At 44.1% G+C, this 25,596-nt stretch overlaps 1 protein-coding gene across 1 annotated transcript in view; it reads right to left on the bottom strand.

The window, feature by feature from the left end:
- PLA2G4F (phospholipase A2 group IVF) overlaps nt 1-25,596 on the bottom strand; it is a 92,340-nt gene that overhangs the window by 56,380 nt on the left and 10,364 nt on the right. Inside the window, exons 2-7 of the mRNA XM_029598635.1 lie at nt 24,015-24,087; nt 19,013-19,149; nt 17,489-17,617; nt 13,310-13,350; nt 9,673-9,715; nt 8,495-8,561 (exon numbers count right to left, since the gene is read on the bottom strand). Of these exons, the coding sequence (XP_029454495.1) occupies nt 8,495-8,561; nt 9,673-9,715; nt 13,310-13,350; nt 17,489-17,617; nt 19,013-19,149; nt 24,015-24,087 (490 nt within the window). The remainder of the gene's footprint in view (nt 1-8,494; nt 8,562-9,672; nt 9,716-13,309; nt 13,351-17,488; nt 17,618-19,012; nt 19,150-24,014; nt 24,088-25,596) is intronic.

Genomic DNA, 25,596 nt, shown 5'->3' with positions numbered 1-25,596 from the left:
GGGTGCTTGATTTACTTGGCCAATTTTGGTCTGCTCTGACAGATAGAGGTTTAGGGAGATGAACAATCTGGACTGAAAACCAGCCTGCACCTCTCAAATGTAAGAATTCAGTAAGCACAATGATGTTTTTTTGGCATTTACCTGGATAATTCTCTGGCAGATAACTGGACTTGTATGTCAGATTTTTACTCAGTTTCCAAGGAATAGGAACATTAGTTTGTTTCTAACATGCAAAGAGCATCCGATGACGCAGGTTACATGGAGGATAATGCAGAAATAAACCGGTGCCGTCTAGAGAGCCTGCAGACCTTACAGAATAAGGCAGGAAGAATCTTGCTTTTTTTGAGATTTTTTAAGCAGATAAATATCTGAATAGCCTGCTGACCTCTCAGAATGGGGAAGGCGCACTCGTGTAGCACCATATCACTACTTGAACTGATCAGTCTCACACTAAAATAAGAGTCGAAGCTTGCTGGGCAGACTAGATGGGCCGATTGGTCTCTTTCTGCTGTCATTTCTATGTTTCTATATGACTCAAAAGGTCTACACTAATCGGATGTCGCCTTTCTGCAAATCAGAAACTGCAGAAAAGATCCAAAAACTAAACAAACCTTAGTCCAGGTGACTCTGAAGCAGTTTAAGAGCTGGTAAAGGATTCAGACAGGAAATCAATATAGGTCTGACGGGACGGTGCGTAGTCACTGTGTATGATAGAAATGGCTCAGCTGATGGCAAATCTTCCATGCAATCTTCAGCAGCTAAACTGCTGTACAAAACAATTTCTGCTGGCATCAGCCTTAGTGTTGGAAGAACTCAATGAGGTCAATATTCAAGCGGCTTGGAAAGGGTTCAAGACTGAGCCCTGTAAACCATGAGTTTTGAATTTCCCTCCCCGCTGAATGGCTACGTTTTAGCCATGGAAGCCATTACATGCTGGATAAAAAAGGGGCAGAGTAGGGGGCGTCATGGCTTTAAATATACCCAGCTGGCAGTGAATTACAGCACTAGCTGGATAAATGTACCCAGGTCACTCTGGTGAGGAAAAAAGTGGATAACTGTAAAATAAAATAACACAAAAAACAAGCGGCTGAACAGCAGCTGAGCCCTCATCTTCCCATGCCACTGCACCTGGCTGAGTGCCCTCCCCCCACCATCTCTATCTCTGCCACTGATGTAAAATTTGTACCTGGCTGAGTGCCCCTCCCCCCATCTCTATCTGTGCCACTGATGTAAAATTTGTACCTGGCTGAGTGCCCCCCCCCCCCCATCTCTATCTGTGCCACTGATGTAAAATTTGTACCTGGCTGAGTGCCCCTCCCCCCCATCTCTATCTCTGCCACTGATGTAAAATTTGTACCTGGCTGAGTGCCCCCTCCCCCCATCTCTATCTGTGCCACTGATGTAAAATTTGTACCTGGCTGAGTGCCCCTCCCCCCCATCTCTATCTGTGCCACTGATGTAAAATTTGTACCTGGCTGAGTGCCCCCCCCACCATCTCTATCTCTGCCACTGATGTAAAATTTGTACCTGGCTGAGTGCCCCTCCCCCCATCTCTATCTGTGCCACTGATGTAAAATTTGTACCTGGCTGAGTGCCCCCCCCCATCTCTATCTCTGCCACTGATGTAAAATTTGTACCTGGCTGAGTGCCCCCCCCCCCCATCTCTATCTGTGCCACTGATGTAAAATGTGTACCTGGCTGAGTGCCCCCCCCCCATCTCTATCTGTGCCACTGATGTAAAATTTGTACCTGGCTGAGTGCCCCCCCCCCCATCTCTATCTGTGCCACTGATGTAAAATTTGTACCTGGCTGAGTGCCCCCCCCCCCACCTCTATCTGTGCCACTGATGTAAAATTTGTACCTGGCTGAGTGCCCCCCCATCTCTATCTGTGCCACTGATGTAAAATTTGTACCTGGCTGAGTGCCCCCCCCCCATCTCCTATCTGTGCCACTGATGTAAAATTTGTACCTGGCTGAGTGCCCCCCCCCCATCCTATCTGTGCACGGATGTAAAATTTGTACCTGGCTGAGTGCCCCCCCCCCATCTCTATCTGTGCCACTGATGTAAATTTGTACCTGGCTGAGTGCCCTCCCCCCCCCCATCCTCTATCTGTGCCACTGAGGTAAAATTTGTACCTGGCTTGAGTGCCCCCCCCCCACCTCTATCTGTGCCCCTGATGTAAAATTGTTACCTGGCTGAGTGCCCCCCCCCCACCTCTAATCTGTGCCACTGATGTAAAATTTGTACCTGGCTGAGGGCCCCCCCCCCATCTCTATCTGTGCCACTGATGTAAAATTTGTACCTGGCTGAGTGCCCCCCCCCCATCTCTATCTGTGCCACTGATGTAAAATTTGTACCTGGCTGAGTGCCCCCCCCCCCCATCTCTATCTGTGCCACTGATGTAAAATTTGTACCTGGCTGAGTGCCCCCCCCCCCATCTCTATCTGTGCCACTGATGTAAAATTTGTACCTGGCTGAGTGCCCCCCCCCCATCTCTATCTGTGCCACTGATGTAAAATTTGTACCTGGCTGAGTGCCCCCCCCCCATCTCTATCTGTGCCACTGATGTAAAATTTGTACCTGGCTGAGTGCCCCCCCCCCCATCTCTATCTGTGCCACTGATGTAAAATTTGTACCTGGCTGAGTGCCCCCCCCCCATCTCTATCTGTGCCACTGATGTAAAATTTGTACCTGGCTGAGTGCCCCCCCCCATCTCTATCTGTGCCACTGATGTAAAATTTGTACCTGGCTGAGTGCCCCCCCCATCTCTATCTGTGCCACTGATGTAAAATGTGTACCTGGCTGAGTGCCCCCCCCCATCTCTATCTGTGCCACTGATGTAAAATTTGTACCTGGCTGAGTGCCCCCCCCCCCAATCTCTATCTGTGCCACTGATGTAAAATTTGTACCTGGCTGAGTGCCCCCCCCCCCAATCTCTATCTGTGCCACTGATGTAAAATTTGTACCTGGCTGAGTGCCCCCCCCCCCACCTCTATCTGTGCCACTGATGTAAAATTTGTACCTGGCTGAGTGCCCCCCCCCCCATCTCTATCTGTGCCACTGATGTAAAATTTGTACCTGGCTGAGTGCCCCCCCCCCCAATCTCTATCTGTGCCACTGATGTAAAATTTGTACCTGGCTGAGTGCCCCCCCCCCCATCTCCATCTGTGCCACTGATGTAAAATTTGTACCTGGCTGAGTGCCCCCCCCCCATCTCTATCTGTGCCACTGATGTAAAATTTGTACCTGGCTGAGTGCCCCCCCCATCTCTATCTGTGCCACTGATGTAAAATTTGTACCTGGCTGAGTGCCCCCCCCACCTCTATCTGTGCCACTGATGTAAAATTTGTACCTGGCTGAGTGCCCCCCCCCCACCTCTATCTGTGCCACTGATGTAAAATTTGTACCTGGCTGAGTGCCCCCCCCCACCTCTATCTGTGCCACTGATGTAAAATTTGTACCTGGCTGAGTGCCCCCCCCATCTCTATCTGTGCCACTGATGTAAAATTTGTACCTGGCTGAGTGCCCCCCCCCCCACCTCTATCTGTGCCACTGATGTAAAATTTGTACCTGGCTGAGTGCCCCCCCCCCATCTCTATCTGTGCCACTGATGTAAAATTTGTACCTGGCTGACTGCCCCCCCCCTCTATCTGTGCCACTGATGTAAAATTTGTACCTGGCTGAGTGCCCCCCCCCCATCTCTATCTGTGCCACTGATGTAAAATTTGTACCTGGCTGAGTGCCCCCCCCCCCCCTCTATCTGTGCCACTGATGTAAAATTTGGACCTGGCTGAGTGCCCCCCCCCTCCTCTATCTGTGCCACTGATGTAAAATTTGTACCTGGCTGAGTGCCCCCCCCCATCTCTATCTGTGCCACGGATGTAAAATTTGTACCTGGCTGAGTGCCCCCCCATCTCTAACTGTGCCACTGATGTAAATTTGCAGTAGGTCAAGTGTCTTCTCTCTCCCAAATGCCATTAATGTGAAATCTGTAGGGGGCCAAGAGGCCCCTCCCACATGCTAATCAATTGAAACTTGGAGTGGCAGAACAAGCCTCTCTCTCCCCATTCAGAACTCATACTCTGAATGGATATCAATCGTGAATAATACGCGTATTAAATGCTGGAACAGTTCTCAGCTGTACCAGCGTTTACTATTTGCACCAGCAGGAAAACAAAAAAAAAAAAACAACCTCTCTGCCTCCTGCTGGCTTACATTCAAAGTTTTGGGAGTTAGCGGGTGTGGGGGGTATGAATCTGAGGGGACAGGAGGAGGCCTGCTTGGCCACTACATATTGACTACAAGGGGAAAAGAGGGGGGTTCAATCCATTGCTCCAAAGTTTAAATTATTATTGGGATAGGAAGGGTGGGGCCTCTCAGCCTGCTATAAATTTTACACTGTTGACATAGGAGGGGGGGGGGGGGAGGGGCTTGGCTGCTGGGCCCTAGTGTTATTTTGTAAAGCAATCTTCAGTAAGTCGGAGAAAGCAAACTTACCCGGATAACGTTAGCCGTGTATATTCATCAGGAGGCTTGACCTGCTGAATATTTGGCTAAAGTTATCCATGCAACTCTGTCCAGATAACTTCGCCACTGGCCAGCTAATTGCATATGTGTGTGTCTATGGGACGATTTCCTAAGGGCACGCATTGGATATTATTAGTTAGCCATAGGGAGGATAACTTTTCAAAGGCATTTCAATGTGCAAAACAATGTTTTATACACAGAAATTGCCTTTTACAAAATTGCCTGCCCAATATGTAGATAATTATGGGCATATGTAAATGTAGCCCCGACTAAGTGGAGGTTTCCCTGGCGGCAGAGCTGGGGAAGCTTTTTAACTTGTTGCCCATACTTTTGGATTTTAAAAAGAGAAAACGTAAATTTTCACAGGAAATTTGTGCAGACATTTTAGCAGGTGCAATTTTCAGGAGCCATTTACCCGAGTAAATACATAAACTTCCCTGGGTAAAATGGCTTTTGCGAAACTGCCCACCCACCACCTGGCTAAAAGTGCCACCAGCTTGCACTTTTACATGTATGGTGTGGAGATGTTCCCGGGAGGTAGGATTAGGCCGCTGGAGACGACCGACCTGATGAAGGGAGCAGAGCTCTTGAAAGCCAGTCACCGATGCATTGAGTTAGTCCAATAAAGAAGAATCACCTGTAAGGCGTTTGTTGACCCTTTTTTAAAACTCTTTTAATAAGTCATTGAATAATAGCAGAAAGCATTGCAATGGGGTATTGACACTGTGAGAAAGGACTGGGAGCATTTGACCTTCAGCCTCACAGTGCAGGCTGGAAGCAAGGATATGGCATTACCACCACACCCTAAATTATCTCCCTACTTGCACAAACATGCTTTTCCTTGTCAGTCTTGCGTAGCATTTCATTTGGCAACTGCTTGCATTTGCTTTTAAGCTGAGACACCTTTAGCTAAAATAAAGCTCAACACTACAGCAGCTTGCTCAGCAAGGAAGACAGAAGAGGGGCATGGAATGTCACTATTGGTGCAATAAAAGTCATCTGTAGTTTGCAGCCAGTTGTTGGAGACTTCGCTCTGTGTTTCTCGCAATTCTGCGGCCACAGCAAATGCCACAGAATTTTCTGTTTAGCATGGAGTTGTAGTAAATTATGCCTGCCCCTACCTTCCGTTGGTTGTCCCTGATGGTACCCCCTCATCCTTTCTACCACAACTACCAGTTGGGTGCACCACTGCTGTCTCTCTCTCTCTCCCTCCTGCCTGCAGCCTCCTTTCTCCACCCCACTGCCAGCACCTCTGCTGCCCAACCCCTCCTCCATCCCCAGTGACTCACACCACAGTTTCAAGTAAACTTACCACCGGTCATTAAAAAAAAAACCCCATCTACAATTCATTTTAAATGTTTTGTTATTTTTAAATATTTGTAGGTGATTACTTATCTCAAGAATGTGCAAGTATAAAAACAAAATTGTTTCTATATGATTCAACAAGGCCAACATTTTGCCCCTTGCCTGTGTAAGAGACCTGCAGGTACTCTAGAAAAGAAAAAAGTGGGTGCCATTTTTATGAATGGATAGTATTGTCACATTCAGATTGAAAGAGGATGAATAATGGATCAATCAGGTTGAACTTTGAAGAAATGCTGTGATTGGCTGGTTTCCTGAACAGCATCCACTGACAGCAGATCTTACATCTGTTAGAATCGCCAGCCGCAGCCACCCACGGCTGGCCCCTCCTACCACCTTTCCCAGCTTCCGGACTGCCGTCGACACGCCGGCAGGGAAGCATCCCCGGCGCAGGCCTCTGTCCTCTCCTTCTTCGCAGCACCACCCGCCAACTTGTGCTGCGCTCCGCGGCAGGAGGAATGTCCCAAGGCCGCAGACCGACGCTCCCGACTGCCCTGGCCCTCCCTAGGCACGCGGCGGCGCCTCCTACAAAGATTTAAAGGGACCAGCAGCAATTGACATGGACAGCCCCTTATGATGACGTCAGGATCCTGGGACTACATAAGGGAGCCTCCTCCTTGCATTCCTTGACCTGGCAACGAGTCTGTTTGCTTCAGTAAGTTTGTCTGTGCTTCTTAGTGCTCTTGATCCTGCTTCCTGCCTTTCCGAGCCCTGTTCCTGCCACCTATCCTTCAGCTCCTGGACGGATCTCCTGGCTTCTGACCTTGGACTGGCAATTGGTGATTCTCTGGCTCCTGACCTAGGACTGGCAATTGGTGATTCTCCGGCTTCTGACCTCGGATCAAACATCGGCGATTCCTTCATCTTTCCAAGGACCCACCTAAGTCCAGCCAGCCCTTGCATCAGTTTAGCCTCGCTGCCCGACAGTGGGGACCTGTGGAAGTTCACTCTCTCAGGTAACGCCAACTCCCCCTTGGGCAAGGGGTCCACTACTCCCCTGTCAACACAACACATCTCTGCTGTGAGCATTTAAATACAGCATTTCACACATGAATAGTATCTGCTTAAGATGGGAAAGTAGAAGCTTTTACCATCACGGTTACAATTATATTGTAAGATATTCCAGGGAACTTGTAAATTTCCTTTTATTTTTGGGGTGGAAACTAACGTGCATAAAATACGTTTGGATTATTCGTGCACATTTTCGTTTCTGGAGTACATACAGATCACGGACACAGCCATGGGGCAAAATTCTGGTTACATCGGATCGCAAAGCAGCATTTTTTTTTTTTAAGTTTGATCTTTGCACATTTTTGGAGATAAGTAAATCACCCCAAAATATTTAAATTAATGAAAATTTTAAAATTAATAATTTGTGGAGGCTTTTATGACTGGCACAGGATCATTTGAAACATTGTGGTGTGAGTTGCTTGCTACCACTTCTCTGAAGTGTTTTTCCTCCATTTTTAAAATAAGTTGCCTGTGATTCTACTTGAGTTTGTAACAATATAGTAGTATTTTTTTGCTCTTTGACATTTGTCTTCTTCCACTGCATCTTTTCGTTTTGGACTTTGTATCAAATTGAACACAACCATATGCCATCAGCAAAAGGAAAAAAGCTGAAGGAGCAGTTGCAGCGGTGTGGGGGGTGGAGGGAAAGAGGGAGAAAGGAGGGGATGGAGGAAGTAAAAGAACTGAAGGCAGGAGAAAGAGGAGGGGAAAGGAACTTGGAAGAGAGTCAACAGGACAGAAGGCTGCAGGGAAGGAGAGACTATGGGAGGAAAGAAGAAAAGAAACTAAGAAGAAAAGGCACTGCACGGTTGGAAAAAGGGAGAGACTGCAGCTTGAGAGGGTGGGGCAAAAGATGGAAAAGGAGAGAGAACATGACACAAAAAAGGAGTGAAAAATAGTAAAAATATAAGGAAAACGTGACAGAGAAAAGACTTACATAATGACAATAGATTGAGAAAACTATTTTAATTTTTAAAGGAAAATAAATTTAAAACTATCTGCTTATGCATGTAAATGTGCAGCAAAATCTAGAAAATTCTCTCGCAGGAAACCAGGGACTGTGATGCTAAGATTCTCCAAGCTTGAACTTCTGCTAATGCTGACATCAGATGCAAGTGAATAAAACTTTTCAACAGTTTTAGAATGCTGATTTTTACTGCGCTTTTTTTTTTTTCATTATCTGGCCCAGCCGTTTCCTCCTTTTAGGGTTCCAGCTGAATTGAAAGTGGTCTGTACTGGTTCTATAGTGTCCTGAGCCATCATTCACAGCTACCTGAGGCTCTTCCCCCATTTTGATCCCCTTCTTCCTTGTGGCCCAGGTATCGTGGCAGCAGTCCTCTTGCTGAGGCTCAATGGGTCACGGCTCCCTCCACATTATAGACCAAGCGAGTCTCTGAGCCATCCAGGAGGAATGACTGTTGGCATGATGGCCAGGACTCTTTCCCCACCCTCACTGGAGGCTGAAAATACTGCTTCTGCAGCATCTCCAACACAATAAAGGTCCAGATTGGCACAGCACTACCTCTGAGCCACTAGGTAGGCCCCTACTGCACTCTCTCTCAGAGCTCAGTGCGCATACAAAGAAAGACCTACCTTCCTCCCTCTGCCGAGGCTGATCACCTCTGTCAATGGTACCTTCGAGGCACAGAGAGCGGTGCGCCTACATTAAAGGAAAAATGTTCCATTAAACCAACCAAATAGATGATGTTTAATCCTGCAGCTCTCCCAGAGGAACCCTTACTTAGGATCAATGCATCAAGTTATGCTGAACAGGATTCGTGCTTTCACAACAGTATGTTTCATGATGGCCTCATCTGTGGCCTGTTCTTACAGTTAGGCCCTGCTACATACACAGAGAGAGAGAGACAGATGGCTCTGCATTTTCTGTGGAGTGAACGCAAGAGAGGTCTGGGCATGATACTTCAACTTATTGGACTAACAAGAAAGGGGAGTGATCCAGAGGGAGATGCTTTTGTCCTCTGTAGAAGATGGGGGTGAAAAAGTGCAAATAATGCTGCGCCACACACGAGCATCCATCATGGTCAGAAGTGGTCATAATAGCTGCACCTGACTGCAGAGTTAGTGCGAGAGGAAAAGGGAGGGAATATTAGTAGGAAAATGAGGACCTACATGGAAAGGACTAACTAAAACCTTCGTTTATATGATAATTCTTCAGATTACTTTCAATTTATTTATTTTGAAAACCCCTTCCATACAGTCACCATATGACCTATCCATTTCCATATGCTCATTAGGGGTAATGTGTCCAAATGGGCTAATTTTGTGCATACTTTGACAGGAAAGGACCTCACTGATAAGTCAGGGTATGTCAAGGATGATTTCAGTCTCTCAGATTTACTGCTAGTGCCCTTCTTAATGCCTGCATGGTGCCAAAGAAAGCTTCCAAATGGGGACAAGCAGTACTTTAAATTTTGTAGGCAAAGCAGTGCTGTTACCTGCTTCCTGCGCTGAAGCTTACTATCATTATTGCTGCTGGAGCCATTATTCCCTGCTTTAGTCAGCCTCTCGGTGATTTGCAGGTGTGTAGAGCCAGTGTGACTGTACAGGCGAGCTAATAGCCATACTAAAATGATTATAAAATGTTGTTTAAAAACAAAATAATGAAGAGACAGGAATGGTGGTGAGGGAAGAGAAGAGGAGGAAGGGAAGAGGAATTCACATCACCCAATATCCAAAATATCCTTATATCAATATACAAAATCTCACCAAATGACAATGCCCATGCTGAACCCCTGGGTCTTCTCACTCACCACAAGGACACCATTGGTGATGACTTCTGTAGGAGGGTCTGAGCTGTGAAAGAAAGGGTTAAAAATGAACTACTCCTGCTGGCACTCACAGAAGGCTGGCTGTGTTTGAAGGGATAGTATCATACATGTGGAAACCTAAAGAGGGAAGGAGCTCTTATACCAGAACTCAACAGAGAAGAGTTCTCCCTCCAGGAGGAGTAGAGACCTTGTGGCACACTTCTTGTATAGGTGCTACGAAGAAGCGGCATGGAATCCTTCCCAAAATCTGACTTTCTCCCCATAATTATCAACATTTAAATACAGTGAAAAATTAGGCCCAGAAAAGGGAGAAAACTGAACAAAGTAAGGAGACCAAAAGGCAACTTCTCAAAGTCCATGTCACAAGGGCTGGGGTCAGGAAATACCCTCTCAGGAGCAGGGCAGGAGCTGGGTCTGTCTTCTACCAAACCAGCTCCCTTCCCCACAGGTTGAGCCCTTGGGTTCTGGGGGCCAGCTGGCCTTGGTTACAATGGCTGAACATCATCCTCCTGGATCTTTACAACCAAAAAGTTCCTTCTCCCCAAAAATGAATTTAACACTGGAGTTGCTCTTTGCCTCGGGTCACTTCGATACCTCCGTCCTCATGGAGAGTACAGAGGGGCAGGTCTTCCCTAACCTGTGTCCTAAATCCAGGTGGTATACTGGGTCTCACAAAGCTCCTACCATGAAAGTACAAAATCCAGAAAAATAACCCAGAGGGACGGCCCATCCAACCAGTTAGTGGACAGGTAGGAACCAATTCCCAACCTTGCTTAGGATCCCCAGGCAGGGTTTGCCTGTCTCCATCAAGTAGGCCTGAAAATCCAATGAAACAATGCTACTTACTGCTTCTTAACTCTCCAAAAACCTAAAAGCTCTGCCCACAGTCTCTCTGTAAAGAACTGCTTATAAAGCTGTCCAGGGGGATGGTCATTCCGGCACCCTCAAAGGGAGGGGCTGTATTTGAATGGTTCCTCCCTTCATTCACTGACCTACTTTGCAGTACCTAAGAAAGTTAAACTGGGGCCACTAATGGTAATGAGACCGGAGGGTCCATTGCAAGTATATGCAGGTGAAAGGGAAAAGATAAATCCAAGACAAACTCAACCTAACAAGCTAATGACCAGACAGAAAAGCAAGAAGTAACGTAGTCAACTGTACCATAAATGTTCTAAAAATCCCAAATCGAGATGCTTAGCCTGCAAAGATGAGGTGAACCGGGTGGGTGTGGAAAACACCAGTCATTAGGAGCCAGAAGCATGCCCTGTCTTCAGGATACGCACAATGAATATTTATCACCATATTTGTATGTTTCTAGCATCAGAACCTATTTGCAGCTTTCAAGGGCCAAACTTGCCCATCCCTGATCCAGAAAAGGGTTCCAAATTCAGACTGGTAATCAGACAGTCTTTCATTTAATATCTTGCCATAATGTGTGGACCTTCAACGCTTCCTGTTCAATTGGGGTTAATATACCATTTCTACTTAACACTCCAAGGACCTCCCACCTGAAGACTATCATCCATATGTGTGCACAGAGAAGACGTTTCTTAAAGCCTAATCACTGTAATTCCTACTGATGGCTCGCCCCCTCCCCCAACATGGACCAGGTTTCACTACAGGGCTTTCTCAAGGAATTATATGCAAATTTGCACAGCAATTATTCACAAGACACTTTTAAGAGGTAATTTTAAAAGGAGTTGCATGTGTAAATGTAACATATCATAGCAATTTTAAAAACCATTTACACGGGTATACCCTATGGTCAAATCAATGGCACGTATTGTAGCAATTTTCAAAAGCCCACTTACATGGGTAAAGTGCATTTACACGTGTAAAACCCAATTTTAAGTGTGCAAATGCTTTTTAAAACCAGGCCCTATAGCTGTAAAACAGCAAAAAAAGTAAAAAAAAAAGGAAGCTGCATGAAGAACATTTTTTGGATGTTGCTACAAATGTTATATGTTAATAACTCATGGAAGACTTCATCTCTTTTCTTATTCTACTGAAGGCCCATATTCTATGGTAAGATATTAAATGCTGGAATTTTGGTGATATTAAAGGCACAGTTCTTTTTAAACAAAAAACATTTTCATATTTTTTGGGCACTGAATATTTTGAACTAAACTTTAAATTACAAGTGCTGTTTTGGCACGTTGTAACTTTTCCTCTACATGCACCCATCTAGCATCAATTGGGTGGCTGGGAGCTGTAAAAATGTATCCTTTTCTCCCTTGTTATGAGAGTAGGGAATGGTTTATGACATAACTTTTAAGCTGTTACACTAAAAGCACTGATGAAATTGTGTATCATAGCACCTTTATACATTTAGCAATAACGATTAGTCTTGAACCTGACCATTGTGCCTGCTGTACCGCGATGCTATTTATTTCTATCATTAACATCTCGAACTGTCATTAAAGGGAATTTACCAACAAAGCAAGAAACTGTCCAATACCTTTATTTATAAGCATTTCTAGGAACAACTCCCCTATGAGGAAAGACAACTCCCCTATGAGGAAAGACTAAAGAGGTTAGGACTTTTCAGCTTGGAGAAGAGACGACTGAGGGGGGATATGATAGAGGTGTTTAAAATCATGAGAGGTCTAGAACGGGTAGATGTGAATCGGTTATTTACTCTTTCGGATAGTAGAAAGACTAGGGGACACTTCATGAAGTTAGCATGGGGCACATTTAAAACTAATCGGAGAAAGTTCTTTTTTACTCAACGCACAATTAAACTCTGGAATTTGTTGCCAGAGAATGTGGTTCATGCAGTTAGTATAGCTGTGTTTAAAAAAGGATTGGATAAGTTCTTGGAGGAGAAGTCCATTACCTGCTATTAAGTTCACTTAGAGAATAGCCACTGCCATTAGCAATGGTTACATGGAATAGACTTAGTTTTTGGGTACTTGCCAGGTTCTTATGGCCTGGATTGGCCACTGTTGGAAACAGGATGCTGGGCTTGATGGACCCTTGGTCTGACCCAGTATGGCATTTTCTTATGTTCTTATGTTCTTAGGATAAAGGAGTCGCAAAAGGGACCCCAAGCATGGAATATCGAATACTGATATTAAAATTGCATGCTTTGTTGTTTAATCGCAAGTATGGCCTTCAGCTCAGACCACTTCTCCTTTGCTTTCCATCTTGCAGGAAAGATTTGCTGTAGCGGACAGAATTTTAAAGTTTGAAAGAGATATTACAAAGCTTCCTAACTGGTAACACTGGCCGAAGTGCTCGAATGGCCATCTGGGTCAGTGGCCACAAGATACTCCCCAATCATAATTTAAAAAAAAAAAAAAAAGAGAGAGAGACTTTAAAATCATTCCCGGAATATGCACGTAAAAGGAAACAAAGCCATGTGGGTTGTTTTTTTTTCTGGAGCAGCCTGCTAGTGTGAACAAAACAGATTAAGAAGCTTGCTTAACTAATTCCAATTTGGAGTAAAGAATCCAGGAAAATAAAGCTTTGCATATAAAACAGTAAGTTCCTTTACCATGATAACACTAGGACTGCAGCACCATCAGCTTCCTCACAACAGTAATAACTGTAGGGGGTGGAAGCCTTCAGCAACTGTAAATACCAAAGAGTTTGATGCACCAAGGAAATGAGCACTTACCATTCCTCAACCTTAAATTCCACCTCTAATTCTTCATTAGTCTGGAAATAGAGAAACAAAGATCAGGTACCAGTGCAGGCTACAGTGAAAGCATGGAGGAAGACAATGCAGCTCTCAGCTCCCTGACTGCATATCCTACCCATCTCACACCAGTGCCTTTCCCTCCCTTCTCCCATCCCCCCATTCTAAGACAATATGGCATGGACTTTTATTGCTAATATCTTGTTGCAAGCTTCAAGCCTTGACAACTGGATCATGAGAGTTTTAAATTCTGGATTATCTTTATTCAACACTCCCCATGCATTAATTCCCTGCAACGGCTGTCGTACGCTTCAAACACAATATTCAGAAAAGCTGCAAGCAGGCATGTTATCTGGCTAAACGTAGCCACATATTCTTTGGGACAAGTCTCCCACTGAATATACATGCATAAAATTATCTGTGTAACAACTCCCAGTTATCTTTAAGAACATAAGAAATTGCCATTCTGGGTCAGACCAAGGGTCCATCAAGCCCAGCATCCTGTTTCCAACAGAGACCAAACCAGGCCACAAGTACCTGGCATTTACCCAAACACCAAGATGATCCCATGCTACTGATGTAATTAATAGCAGTGGCTATTCTCTAAGTAAACTCGATTAATAGCAGTTAATGGACTTTTCCAAGAACTTATCCAAACCTTTTTTAAACACAGCTACACTAACTGCACTAACCACATCCTCTGGCAACAAATTCTAGAGCTTAATTGTGCATTGAGTGAAAAATAATTTTCTCCGATTAGTCTTAAATGTGCTACTTGCTAACTTCATGGAATGCCCCCTATCCCTTCTATTATCTGAAAGTGTAAATAACCGATTCACATCTACTCGTTCAAGACCTCTCATGATCTTAAACATCTCTATCATATCCCCCTTCAGCCGTCTCTTCTCTAAGCTGAACAGCCCTAACCTCTTCAACCTTTCCTCATAGGGGAGGTGTTCCATCCCCTTTATCATTTTGGTTGCCCTTCTCTATACCTTCTCCATCGCAACTATATCTTTTTTGAGATGCAGCGACCAGAATTGTACACTGTATTCAAGGTGCACTCTCACCATGGAGTGATATAGAGGCATTATGACATTTTCTGTTTTATTAACCATTCCCTTCCTTGCAGGATTTATTCTGAATGTAGCCAGGTAAATTTGCCCAGATAAGCTTAACCTACCTGGCTATATTCAGAATATTGCTGATTAACTGGGAAAAAAACCTCAAATTTCTGGGTTTTTAAAACCTGATCTCCCCAGTCCCCCAAAATACTTTAAAGCAGTTTCTGGTTAGTGCCCAATCCATTCCTCCATCTCCCCCCTAAATCCCCAAATTTTCTTTAAAAAGAAACGGGCCCTTGCAACCCAAGACCACCCCCTCTCCCCCACAATATTGAAACCAAAAGCTTCAAGTCCTCTTCTGCCTACCACCTCACCTGCAACCTTAACTGCACCCTTCCCGCCCCCCTCCCCTAAACCTCCCTAAACCCCAGTCAGGAACTTGTAAAGTCTTACCTGCTTTCAGCCACTTCCAGGTTTGGTCAGACAATGCTGGAAGTGTACACTTACTTGGAGATCCTGTTAGATCTCTACCAGGAGTTACATAGAATATTCCATTTGTATGGGGAGAAAACAGTAGTAATGTGAGTGTTTAGCTCCCACTTGTGGAGAGAGTATTTGGTAAATTCATCTTGTATATAAAACCAGACCACCATTTTATAGTGTGGATTTTCTATTTCCCTCTTTTGGGGAAGCATGCCTTAGCTGTCCCCTGATTTTCCTGTTTATGCCTCCATGGAGACTTTTGTTTTGAATATGGAAGTTTCTTTCCACCTTCCCTATCCCTTTAATATTTTTATGCCGATTTATTTAAGTCATGAGTTTCCATTATCTAGGGACTCGGTTACTTTCTTTTTTTTTTTTTTTGCTCTAACAACAAATGAGAGGTTCCCTGTACCAAAGAGGACTCTGAGATCATTGGGATCTGTGGAGAGGGATGAGTTTCAGCCATCCAAAAGGAGAAGAAGGAGAGAGGGGAGAAAGGAGTTGGGATGGATCCCCAACAGGGCCTATGAATATCTACGGGAGATCTTGGGAGAAAAGGAGTAACAGCAGTATCACTCAGATACTAAAAAGGGAGAGGAGGAGAATGCTGGTGCCAGTCAGGTACTGAGAGGTACTGATGCCTGTCAGATACTGTGAGGAGACTATGGAGTGACAGGCAATAAATACTGTGCATTCAAACAGACATCAAAAACTGGATTTCATCTTTAACATTTCACCTACAGTAGGAGGAAGCACTAAACTTATCAATGGGATTGGGAAACAATAGATTAAAGACTGTATTAATTGGCTTTACCATCTTAAACGTTAACTACGACTTTGAGAAGTCACAAATTTATTGCAAATCATCACTCATACCATCTTTAAGTGAATCAACTAGCTGTAAAGATCATTTCATTATTGCAGAAGATTTCAGTAAAAGTAATGTTGGAATCTAAGTCAGCTGCCAGTGTGCTTTTTACTGCCTAGTGACTTTAACGTTCATCAGTACTGTTATCATCACTGCTGTGTACAAGAACTTGTGACTGGAACCCAAGAGTTTGCAGTGCTAAGGGCCTTGAACGTTATCTTTCCCTTGCTCAGGGAATCCTGGAGATTAAAATAATCTAATATCAAGGGAAGAGTACCATCCAAAACCAGCCCAGGGGTTACACTTACAACACTGCTGTCAGAGCAACGCTGGAAGCAGGTAGGACTTTACTGCACTCCCAGCTCAGGTTTGTGGAGGTCTGGGACGGGGGGGGGGGGGGGCGGTTTGGTTCCAATATTGTGAAGGGGGCAGCCTTGCATCGCAAGCCTACTTCTTTTTTTTATTTTGGAGGTTATGAAGGCTGGGGGTGGGGGAGGGTTCAAGTGCTAGCCCAGAACTACTTTATAGTATTTTTGTGAGTGGAAGGCTGAAGGATTGGACCTGAAAGCCCGGAAGGTAGTTTTTTTTTTCTTTTAAATATGCTTCACCAGCTACATTCTAAATATAGCCAGCTAAATATCAAGTTATCCAGGTACACATACCCGAATAACGTCAGGACTGCTCTGACTGGATAACTCTATCAGCGAAGGGATGCTCTGCTCCAGAACACCCCCAGCCTATCCCTGACTTATCTGGCTAATTTTTAGACAAATAACTACTTGGCCGGATAACTTGGGGGCAGTGAAAACTGGTGGGATTTTAAAAATCACTCTGAATATAGACTCCTTTGTTGTTATACATTGCTTAAAAATATAGGCGGTCCATATTCAATCACTGAGCAGCTAGATAAGTTAGCCGGATACACGAACCCAGCTAAATTAGCTGGGGTATCCAGCTATCTTAAAAGTTAGCTGGAGAGGTATAACTGGCTAACTTTAAACCTGCCTGAGCATGGCAGAATTAGCCAGTTAGGTTCACTGGTTCACTCCGCTCCTCCTTGGAACGCCTACCGTCCGTCCCAGGTACGCTAAATACTGCAGCTAAGCCATTTAGATGGATAACTTTGCAGTTATCCACCAAAATGGCTTCTGAATATCTGCCCCATATGGTACAGCTTTTTAAAAACAGAAATTATTGTTTTCTGACTTTGTAAGAAGGAACCTCAAAGTATGTTGTCTATTGTCGAAATGTTCTGATACAGAGATATAAAGCTATACATACCAGTACATAGCCTTTAAAGATTAAGAGCCAGATATGCTAAGCATTTTTCCCTAAGACACAAAATGGGAATAATCCTTTAGCACATAAGGCCCTAAATAAATTAAATATATTTTTCCTATGATCTGTGTCCACGTATTCCATGAATTGCTCACTCCCTCAGGGGTCAGGGACTCCTAGCAAAGGTTTATAGTTTGTGTGGGGGCTAACATTTCACATGGACTGAGTCAGTCCTCATTTTGGCTCCTTCCATATAAGGACATGTAGTTCTGCTTTGCTCAAGTCCCTCCTTCACAGGTCCCTACCTGCAACGGGGCAAAAGCATGATTGGTTCCCGAACGCTGTGAGCAGCATTCTGACAAGATCTAGCGCACACACACACATGCCCCTACACTAAAGTTTCCCAGCATAGCTAGTTCCAGTCTCTAGATATCACTCACCATGAGCTGAACAGCACGAACTCACCTCTGGGTTCAGGGGAAATACACGCTTCAAACATCGCCCTGGTTTAATCCTTCCCACATCAAAAACGATGGAAGAGAGGTTATCATTCAGTACAACGTCCTCGTCGCAGAGCGTCAGCTCCACAACATTCTGCGGGAAAGAGAGACTGTCTGAGTTCCCACTGGTTAAAAACAATAAGTCACTTAAGGGGAAAGAACCTTGCATGACATAGATCCTCAATTGTGACTGTCACACAAAATCACAATAGCTGTGGGGACAAGCTTAGATGGCCATGGTCGACCTGATCAATAAAGATTTAATATTCCAAAGGGGCAGCAGGACTGCCCCTCACTCTGCAACAACATTACATATAAACTGTAGCACCAGAGAAGGAGAAGTGCTCAACGAAGTCAGATGCAAAGATTCACAGCCGGAAATCTAGATACAATTCTATTTACTGTAAACTTACCTTGAAAGCGTAAGGAACATAAAGGAGTCAATAATCAAACTACCTGCACTGCTGCAAACTCTGTGGGTACCTTTTAGACATGGGGTCTGCACTAAGTACATAGTTTTGCTTTGATTATTGCCCGGGGGGGGGGGGGGAGGTGACTGCAGAGAATTGTGCCTGCAGTTTTCTGCGAGTACTTTTTCCTTTAGAAATAACATGCGTAGATCTGAAAATGTTATCTGCATGTGTTATTTTCCCTCCACTGACCAAAACCCACTTTCAGGAGAGCCTCCAGACAGTGCAGGTAAAGGTTACGTGAGCTGTAGAATAACGCTTGTAATTTTAACCGCATGGAGGGTGGGCCGCTGTCAAAACAGAAATGGCTTTAGATATTGCTCTCACAAATGACCAGGGATGGATAACTTACAGATTACATAAATAGGGTGACAGAAAGATTTTGAGGGCCTCAACTTTATTCACAGGTAAACCAGAGTCCTGAAAGGCATATTATGTACTTAATATCCATATCACATGCAATTAGGGCACATCAGTGTCGACTTGATGCAACAGACACAAACAAAGTTCAAAATACCACATGCTACGTGATAAAAAAAAAAGAGAAGTAATACATTCAAAAGCTAAAACCCCAATGTCCAAGGGTAATATTCTCTCAGCAGCAGATCCAGGGACCTAGTGGTTTGGACTATGGGAAAACCAATATGATTCATAAGCATTTGCTACGTGTTGTCTTTTCACTGCAATCTCTGCTTCCGCTCCCCAGTCCTTGCGTTGTACAGGAAGCCAGATGGACTCTTACAGCATAAACTTGCTGAGCTGCAACTGGACTGGTGAATGACCCACACTGCACGCAACAGAAAATGAGCTGCAGGGTAGTGCAATATTGGCAGATTAATTTGTTTAGGTGGTCTTCATGTTCCATCAGAATATGTCTTCCTCTCTGGGGTTTGTTTGTTTTTTTTAATGATTAACACAACAAACATGTTCTGAAAATCAAAGCTTTTCTTTGGAGTGTTAAGGCATGAACCGAATACCCAGCATAAACCGAATACCCGCTGCATTCCAGCAGTTCTCACCTTCAGGGCACCGTGGATTCGATAGTGGAAGGTTTCATTCCATTCTGGATCACTGCAATTGTAAATAACTTTAGTTCGGGATGTGAGCGGAGATGCCGTTGGGAGTCGCAGAGCCACATAACAGTCTGCTTTGGACACTAACAGGAAGAAAGAAAGAAAGATGCTGAAAACCGTCCATCAGCAATGCAATTCCTGCAGAACCACTTCCTATTCGTCATCTTACAGGTCCAAGATTCAAAAGCATTTAGCCAGCTAACTCAGAAGCTACCGGCTGAATTAATATTTGGGAACATGTCCGGCTAAATTCTAGCCGGCTAATAAGTTAGGAGGCCAGAATTTAGCCTGATAAATTCAGGGTTGTCAGGGGGAATAACTGGGAGGAGTTGAGTTAGCCAGCTAAGTTAACCTGCTAACTCTGATATTCCGAGTTCGCCGGATGACTTCACTCTTTATCCAGCTAACTTTGCTATCCAGACTGTGTCTGAAAATAGACCCCCATAGTTTTTAATGCTCCCCCTCCAACCCAGTTTTCCTCATCCCCACAGCTTTCCACTTCCCCCTTCCATTGGGCATCAAGGGATGTGTCTTCACAGATCTGAATATTAAACTTGGGACAGAGATTGTTTTTTTCTCGCATAGCCCAGGCAGACTGCACCAATAACATATCAATGTTCTCAGCCCAGACCTGCCAGGGTCACTGGTCAAAAGGAAGGCCTGCCCAGAGGCTCCGCGAGCTCCACCGGAATGTTCCAGCAGAGACTGTGGGCAGCAGCGACAGAAGCACCGGCAGGAGCAGAGCACCAGAATTCTCCCTGAACCAATAAGACTGCTACTGTTATGCAGCTCAAACATTGTTCTGCGCTTCGGCAACCAATGAGGGCCCTGACTTTTACGGTGTGGGAAACTAAAAAGCATGGGGTAACCTACGCGGCGCAGCAGATACTACCATATGCTTACTGGGCAGACTGGATGGACCATTTTGTCCTTTTCTGCTGTCCTTTCTTCGTTTCCATCACCTGACACAGGTTTAAGATATTTTAGGGGGCAATGCTCAAACCACAACCGCCTTGCTGAAAAATTCATGGGTACTCTGTGCCAGATTTCAAAAGGGAGAGCACCCGAGTACTTTCATTTTCAAAGCTGCCATGGGTACAGATTACCCGCAGACTTCTGCACCCTGCTTTTAGCATGGGCAAAATTTTGCTGGAAAGAACATGCATCAGTTTGAAAGTTCAGTCTATGCACACATCATTCTCAAAAATACACCCCCTGGGAATGCTTCTCCCCCCACCCCATCCCCCGCATCCCGTAATCTGGTTTTAGCCAAAATGAGGGAGGGAAATGTACAGATCGGTCAATCTACCTGCGTAAATAGTTTTGAAAATTTCCCCTTTAAAGGATCTTGATGCTTGAACAAGTTTCAAGAGTAAAAAAAACAAACAAAAAAACCCCCAACAGACTGCACTGATAAGTCCTGCCTACAATTACCTATAGTTCCGGTAAATTAAGGTTATATCTATTGCATCTTCTAACTGGCAAAGGCCTGTGTATGAATTACAGCTTCCCCACTTATAACTGCAGTACCTTTTCCCTGATGCTGCCATGACCTACTACCCTCTGGGTCCTCATCATGAATATCATTACAGTTGGACATGGCAGGATCATATAGGAACAGTAACTGGATGGTGAGGGATAAAAGGGCAAAGTAACTATTAACCTGACTGTTTGTAAATTCTAAGAGCTAATATGACAATTAAAGCTCCAAGGTTAAGGAAAAAGTTATTATTGTCTCCTCCATTTCAGGGCTTGCCCCTAAATGCTGCACCTCTGGAGTGCCTTCTAACCCCTCTCTCTCCTGCATAATTGTGAGGGAACTGCTCTGGGGGCTTGTGGCTCACTGATAAGACTGCAATGGCATGATACACCACCGAGGTGAGAGAAATGCTCTCTTAGCACCCAAGTAGCTTAAATTGACTTTTTGAGTTGATTAGGTTACATTGCATTCTTCCTGTTCTAACATCATCGCTTGTCAGATAACTTTTGATAGCTTCCCCAAGCTTTGAATGAGAGATCAAGCCTTGAACCTTCTCCACTGTCTGCAGACCCAAACTCCTTACTGCAGAACATTCTTCATTGAGGAAACTGCACGTGCTGGTAGAACAGTACAAATTCATAGCTGGTAGAACAGTACGAATTCATAGCTACCAGCAGCTATCAAAAATATGCATTTCGCAAACTGAAAAAAATAACACTTCCCCTAATCTTTCACACATTTAATTTTTGGGGAGTTTGATTTGTTTTTATTAATAATCAGGAAATGTTAATTGCGATGACTTCTAAGTAGACAGAGCCTCTCTTTTTTTCTCCTCCATGTCCTTAAAGCCCATGAGGAGGGCAGGCCTGATCAAAGATTTCTTTTCCTCTATTCAGATCCATCCTGGATACTAAACTCATGACTAATTCTCAGGCCAAGTATGTGAACACCAAACATAAGAAAAGAAGAGGCACCGTCCACAACACACATACTGAAGCTTCCTTTTTAAGTCTTTTGGCTAACTGAGATAGGCAACTGTAGAGCTGCAGTGTTTGTTCAAAAAGCTCCTCCTACCCATAATTCTTTAATCTGGTGATTGAGATCATCTTTTGATAAAGTTACCTTGACCTTTTCTGTAACTCATTAAGCTCCTGTTAAGGAAACAGTACTTGTAAAAAAAAAAACTTATTTTACTTATTTATGGTTCCCATAGGGCATTCTAACCAGGGTGCCCCACCATAAAAGAAATACAAGGTTGTAAAAGAGCAGCGCCAATATACAAGAACAGAGCAATTAGGTATCAGGAAATGCAAGCTGGAAGAGAGGTTATCAGTTTAAAGCTGAAGGCACAGAGACAGAGGCTGCCCATGGATATGAGGGAGGGAGAGTTTGTTTCAATGAATGAGAACTAGCAATAGAAAGCAGGGAAGTGAGAGATTGCTTGCTTAGAACTGAAGTGGTAACAGAGAAAAGTGCAAGAGTGTGAATGAAGAGAGTCACTGTGGTGCTTTCCAAAGTCAATCACTGAGACAGCTAACAAAGGCAGCTGTGTTTCAACTTTTCCAGTACCCTGCCAGGTACTTGAGGAGCACAGGGTGCAAGCAGCTGAAGACCAATGAAGGTGACTTCCGAAACCGACCACCCAGGCACCTGGGAGAAGTATGCAAGTATACTTCTACCTACCCCATACCTGGCCAGCTACTCAAGAAGCATAGAGTAGGAGCAGTTCAGAGTCAAGGCGGGTTATGATGGCTTCTGACGTCAAACCTCAAGCCGCTGAAAGAAGCAGACAGAAGTACTAATACAACTCCAGTACCTGGCCAGCTGCCTGAGGAGTACAGGATGGAAGTAGCTCAGGCCCAAGGTGATTTGTGGTGACTTCCAAAGCTGACCACCAAGGCGGCTGGAAGAAGTATACAAATATACTACAATCTCCCCAGTGCTTGGCTTGCTGCTTGAGGAGCGAGGAAGAATAACAACTCATGCCATAAGGTAGGTTATGGTGACTTAGGAATCGACTTCTGAGGCAACTGGGAGTATGCAGATGTACTGCAACCTCCCTAGTATCTGGTTGGCTGCTCGAGAAGTGACATGGGAGAGGGAAGGGAAGAGGAAGAGAGTAACTCAAGCACAAGGTGGGTTGTGATGACTTCTGAATCAACCTTCAAGGCAGCTGGGAGAAATAGGCAGATGTACTGCAATCTCCCCAGCGAAAAGTCAAAAAATTGGAACAGTATGACTTAGGTCAGGTGTTTGAAATATTTTGAGAATGTTGAGAATCTTAGTGAGTCTTTGGGTATTTGCATATCAGCAGATGTGTGTTATAGAAATACAGAATATGACAGCAGATATGTATTCTAAGGCCCATCCAATCCGCCAGATTTACTTTCTGGTGCAATGTTATAGACTCAATTTGACATCTGGTTTCCCTTCACTTCTTCACAACTAGGGATCCTCTATGCTCAACCCATCCCTTCTTGAAGTCTGTCATTGTTTTTGCCTCCACCATCTCCAATGGGAGGCCATTCTATGCACCCATCATCTTTTCCTGAAAAAATATTTTCTAACATTAACTATTGAGCCTCATTAATTATCACAACTTCTGTAGCATCTTATGTCTATGGGTCTATATCCACATGTCAGCATCTTAATGTCTATGTGTCTATATCTATGTATGCCTTTTCAGATTCAGTAGAAAATATCTGCATCCTTCCCTCCTTCCCAGACCTTCCAACACCATCATATCAAGAGTGACATCCTCATTTTAGGACTAGTCAAGCCCCTGTCTCCTCAGCTTTTACCTTCAGTTACTTTAAAAGCATTTTCCTTATTTATCTCACAATTAGTCAACAATAAATGATGTGCAGTCTTTTTTTAAAGATAACCTCCCCCATGCTTTTATGGAGAAATCATTAAGTTGGCAGGTTTAGCACAATATCATAACATTGTGTACTACCTGTTCCATGCCAGGTGTAATGCTTTTAGAGATAATTTGCTTCAATTACTTTGAGTTTGTTTGCTTTCCTTTTCTTTTCTTTGTGTCTAAATATTCTGTCTCTAAGAAGGGCTAGGTAATAAACCATGCAAGTGCTGGAACAGACTGTGTAAAAAAAGTTCACATTGAATTAATTGCCTGTTCAGGTGCTCGCAATAGTTTTTACATTAATGGAACCATTTTAAATCTCTTTTAGGAACATTTAGCTAAGTGGCCTACTTGGCTTAGTTCCCCTAATTCAGTGATGGTGAATTCCAGTCCTTGAGTGCCACAAACAGGCCAAGTTTTCAGGATATCTACAATGAACATACATGAGAAAGATTTGCATGCACTGCCTCCATTGTATGCAAATCTATCTCATGCATATTCATATCCCAAAAACTGGCCTGTTTGTGGCACTCAAGGACTGGAGGTCACTTATCACTGCCCTAATTACTAATTGGTGTCAAGCTGAGACACAATGAGTGACTTACACAGGTCTGTGGTCTTGATGTTCCTGGCTCTCAGGATTTTTACACTCAGGTTGTAGTATGGGTGTGTCTCCCACTGAAAAACAAAAAGCTTGTAGATAAAATCAATTCTGAACCTCTTCATCCCCCATACATTCACATATCAAGCCAAAGGAGCATAAGGACCAAGAGTGATCATCTGCCTCCAGAGCGTAAGTAACAAGGGAATCCATTTTGGTTTATCCATGCCTTTTTCAATGTATTCCTGGAATTTCTCTATATGCTATGTTTTGAGACAAGAGTTGAAAAACCTGATCTGACTCACCTGATCCTGATCACCTGGAGCTAGGCAGGTGCCCTAAAATGACCACAGTGGGGTCACGTTTCTGTTCCTGATGTAATTCACAGCAGAATGAACCCATAAGACATTCTCTGCTATAATAAAAACAGTATGTTAATTTTATCACTTGGTCAACCAAGTCTGGTCTCTCTGTGGAGAATCTGTTCCAGCAGCTGACTGGTAGCAGGAATGTGACTGTCAGCACTAGGTATGAACGTTCCTGGGTGAGAGAAACTTGAGCAGGTTGGATATTAGCTTGTTTAGTGCTACCAAAATATTTCATCTTATCATGCAACCTTCATCCAACCCAGGATGTCTGCAAGATAATTTTTTTATTAAGGAAAAATAAAACAGAAAATGAATTGTGAACAGAAAGACAATACACATGCCCAGTATAGATTTTCAAATAAGCACATATGCAGAGATCCACTGGGTGGGGTAGGGTAAGAATGTGCAAGTCTACTGGACAGAGAGAACCAAAAAGCAGTTGAGATAGTTATTACATCACCGCTGAAAGCCTAGCTGTAGGAGCTAGAGGAAAGGTCCTAACACAGCATGACCAGAATGGAACAAAATCGTTCTACTAGCTATCAATACACTTTAACGTTCTTTCTAAATGTTAGAGCCCTCTGTGGTGCTACTTATGTGTTATTGTAATCTGGAGAAGATTACAGTGGGGGCGATGGGACCAGAGTAAATGATTGAATTCTTCCACATTTCTAAAACAGGCTATTCAGCATCAGGATAAGGTGATCTGGGAAAGTCTTAGGTCAATAGGGGTCTAAGGTATTGCAACAGGAAGGGGCAGACCATAAGTGCCTCAAGGTCCACATCTGTAGTCATATTCCAGGCTTCTTTGTAAGGATTTCCACAGAAGTAGAAGAAACAGAAACTGTGCCAGACCTGCTGTCAGCTATACAGAAATGAGTTCACTTACTCATAGCCAATTTATACGCTTGATCTTCCTGTCTTTGAATAATCTGCCAATGAACTGAGCCAGATGGAACCCCCTGCAGCACAGACAGAACATATTCAGTGCTATATCTTATTGAAAGCTTCATTGCGCCATATGCGTGTACCATAAAGACTCATCTAATGACTCCGCCGCACTCCACAAGACTGTTTGCTGCTACAAAATGTTTTCTAATATGGTCTGTGAGCTTTGCTTCTACAACAAAATTTGTTTGCTCCCTCCCTCCCCCCTTTATAATCTGTAGTTATGTAACCTCAAGCTTAGGCATAGGTGCTTAATTAAAAAACACATCA

The sequence above is a fragment of the Rhinatrema bivittatum genome, chromosome 4 (genome assembly GCF_901001135.1).
Source record: "Rhinatrema bivittatum chromosome 4, aRhiBiv1.1, whole genome shotgun sequence".
NCBI lineage: Eukaryota > Metazoa > Chordata > Amphibia > Gymnophiona > Rhinatrematidae > Rhinatrema > Rhinatrema bivittatum.
The sequence above is the reverse complement of the archived record's forward strand: the minus strand, read 5'-3'. Positions and strand labels throughout refer to the sequence as shown.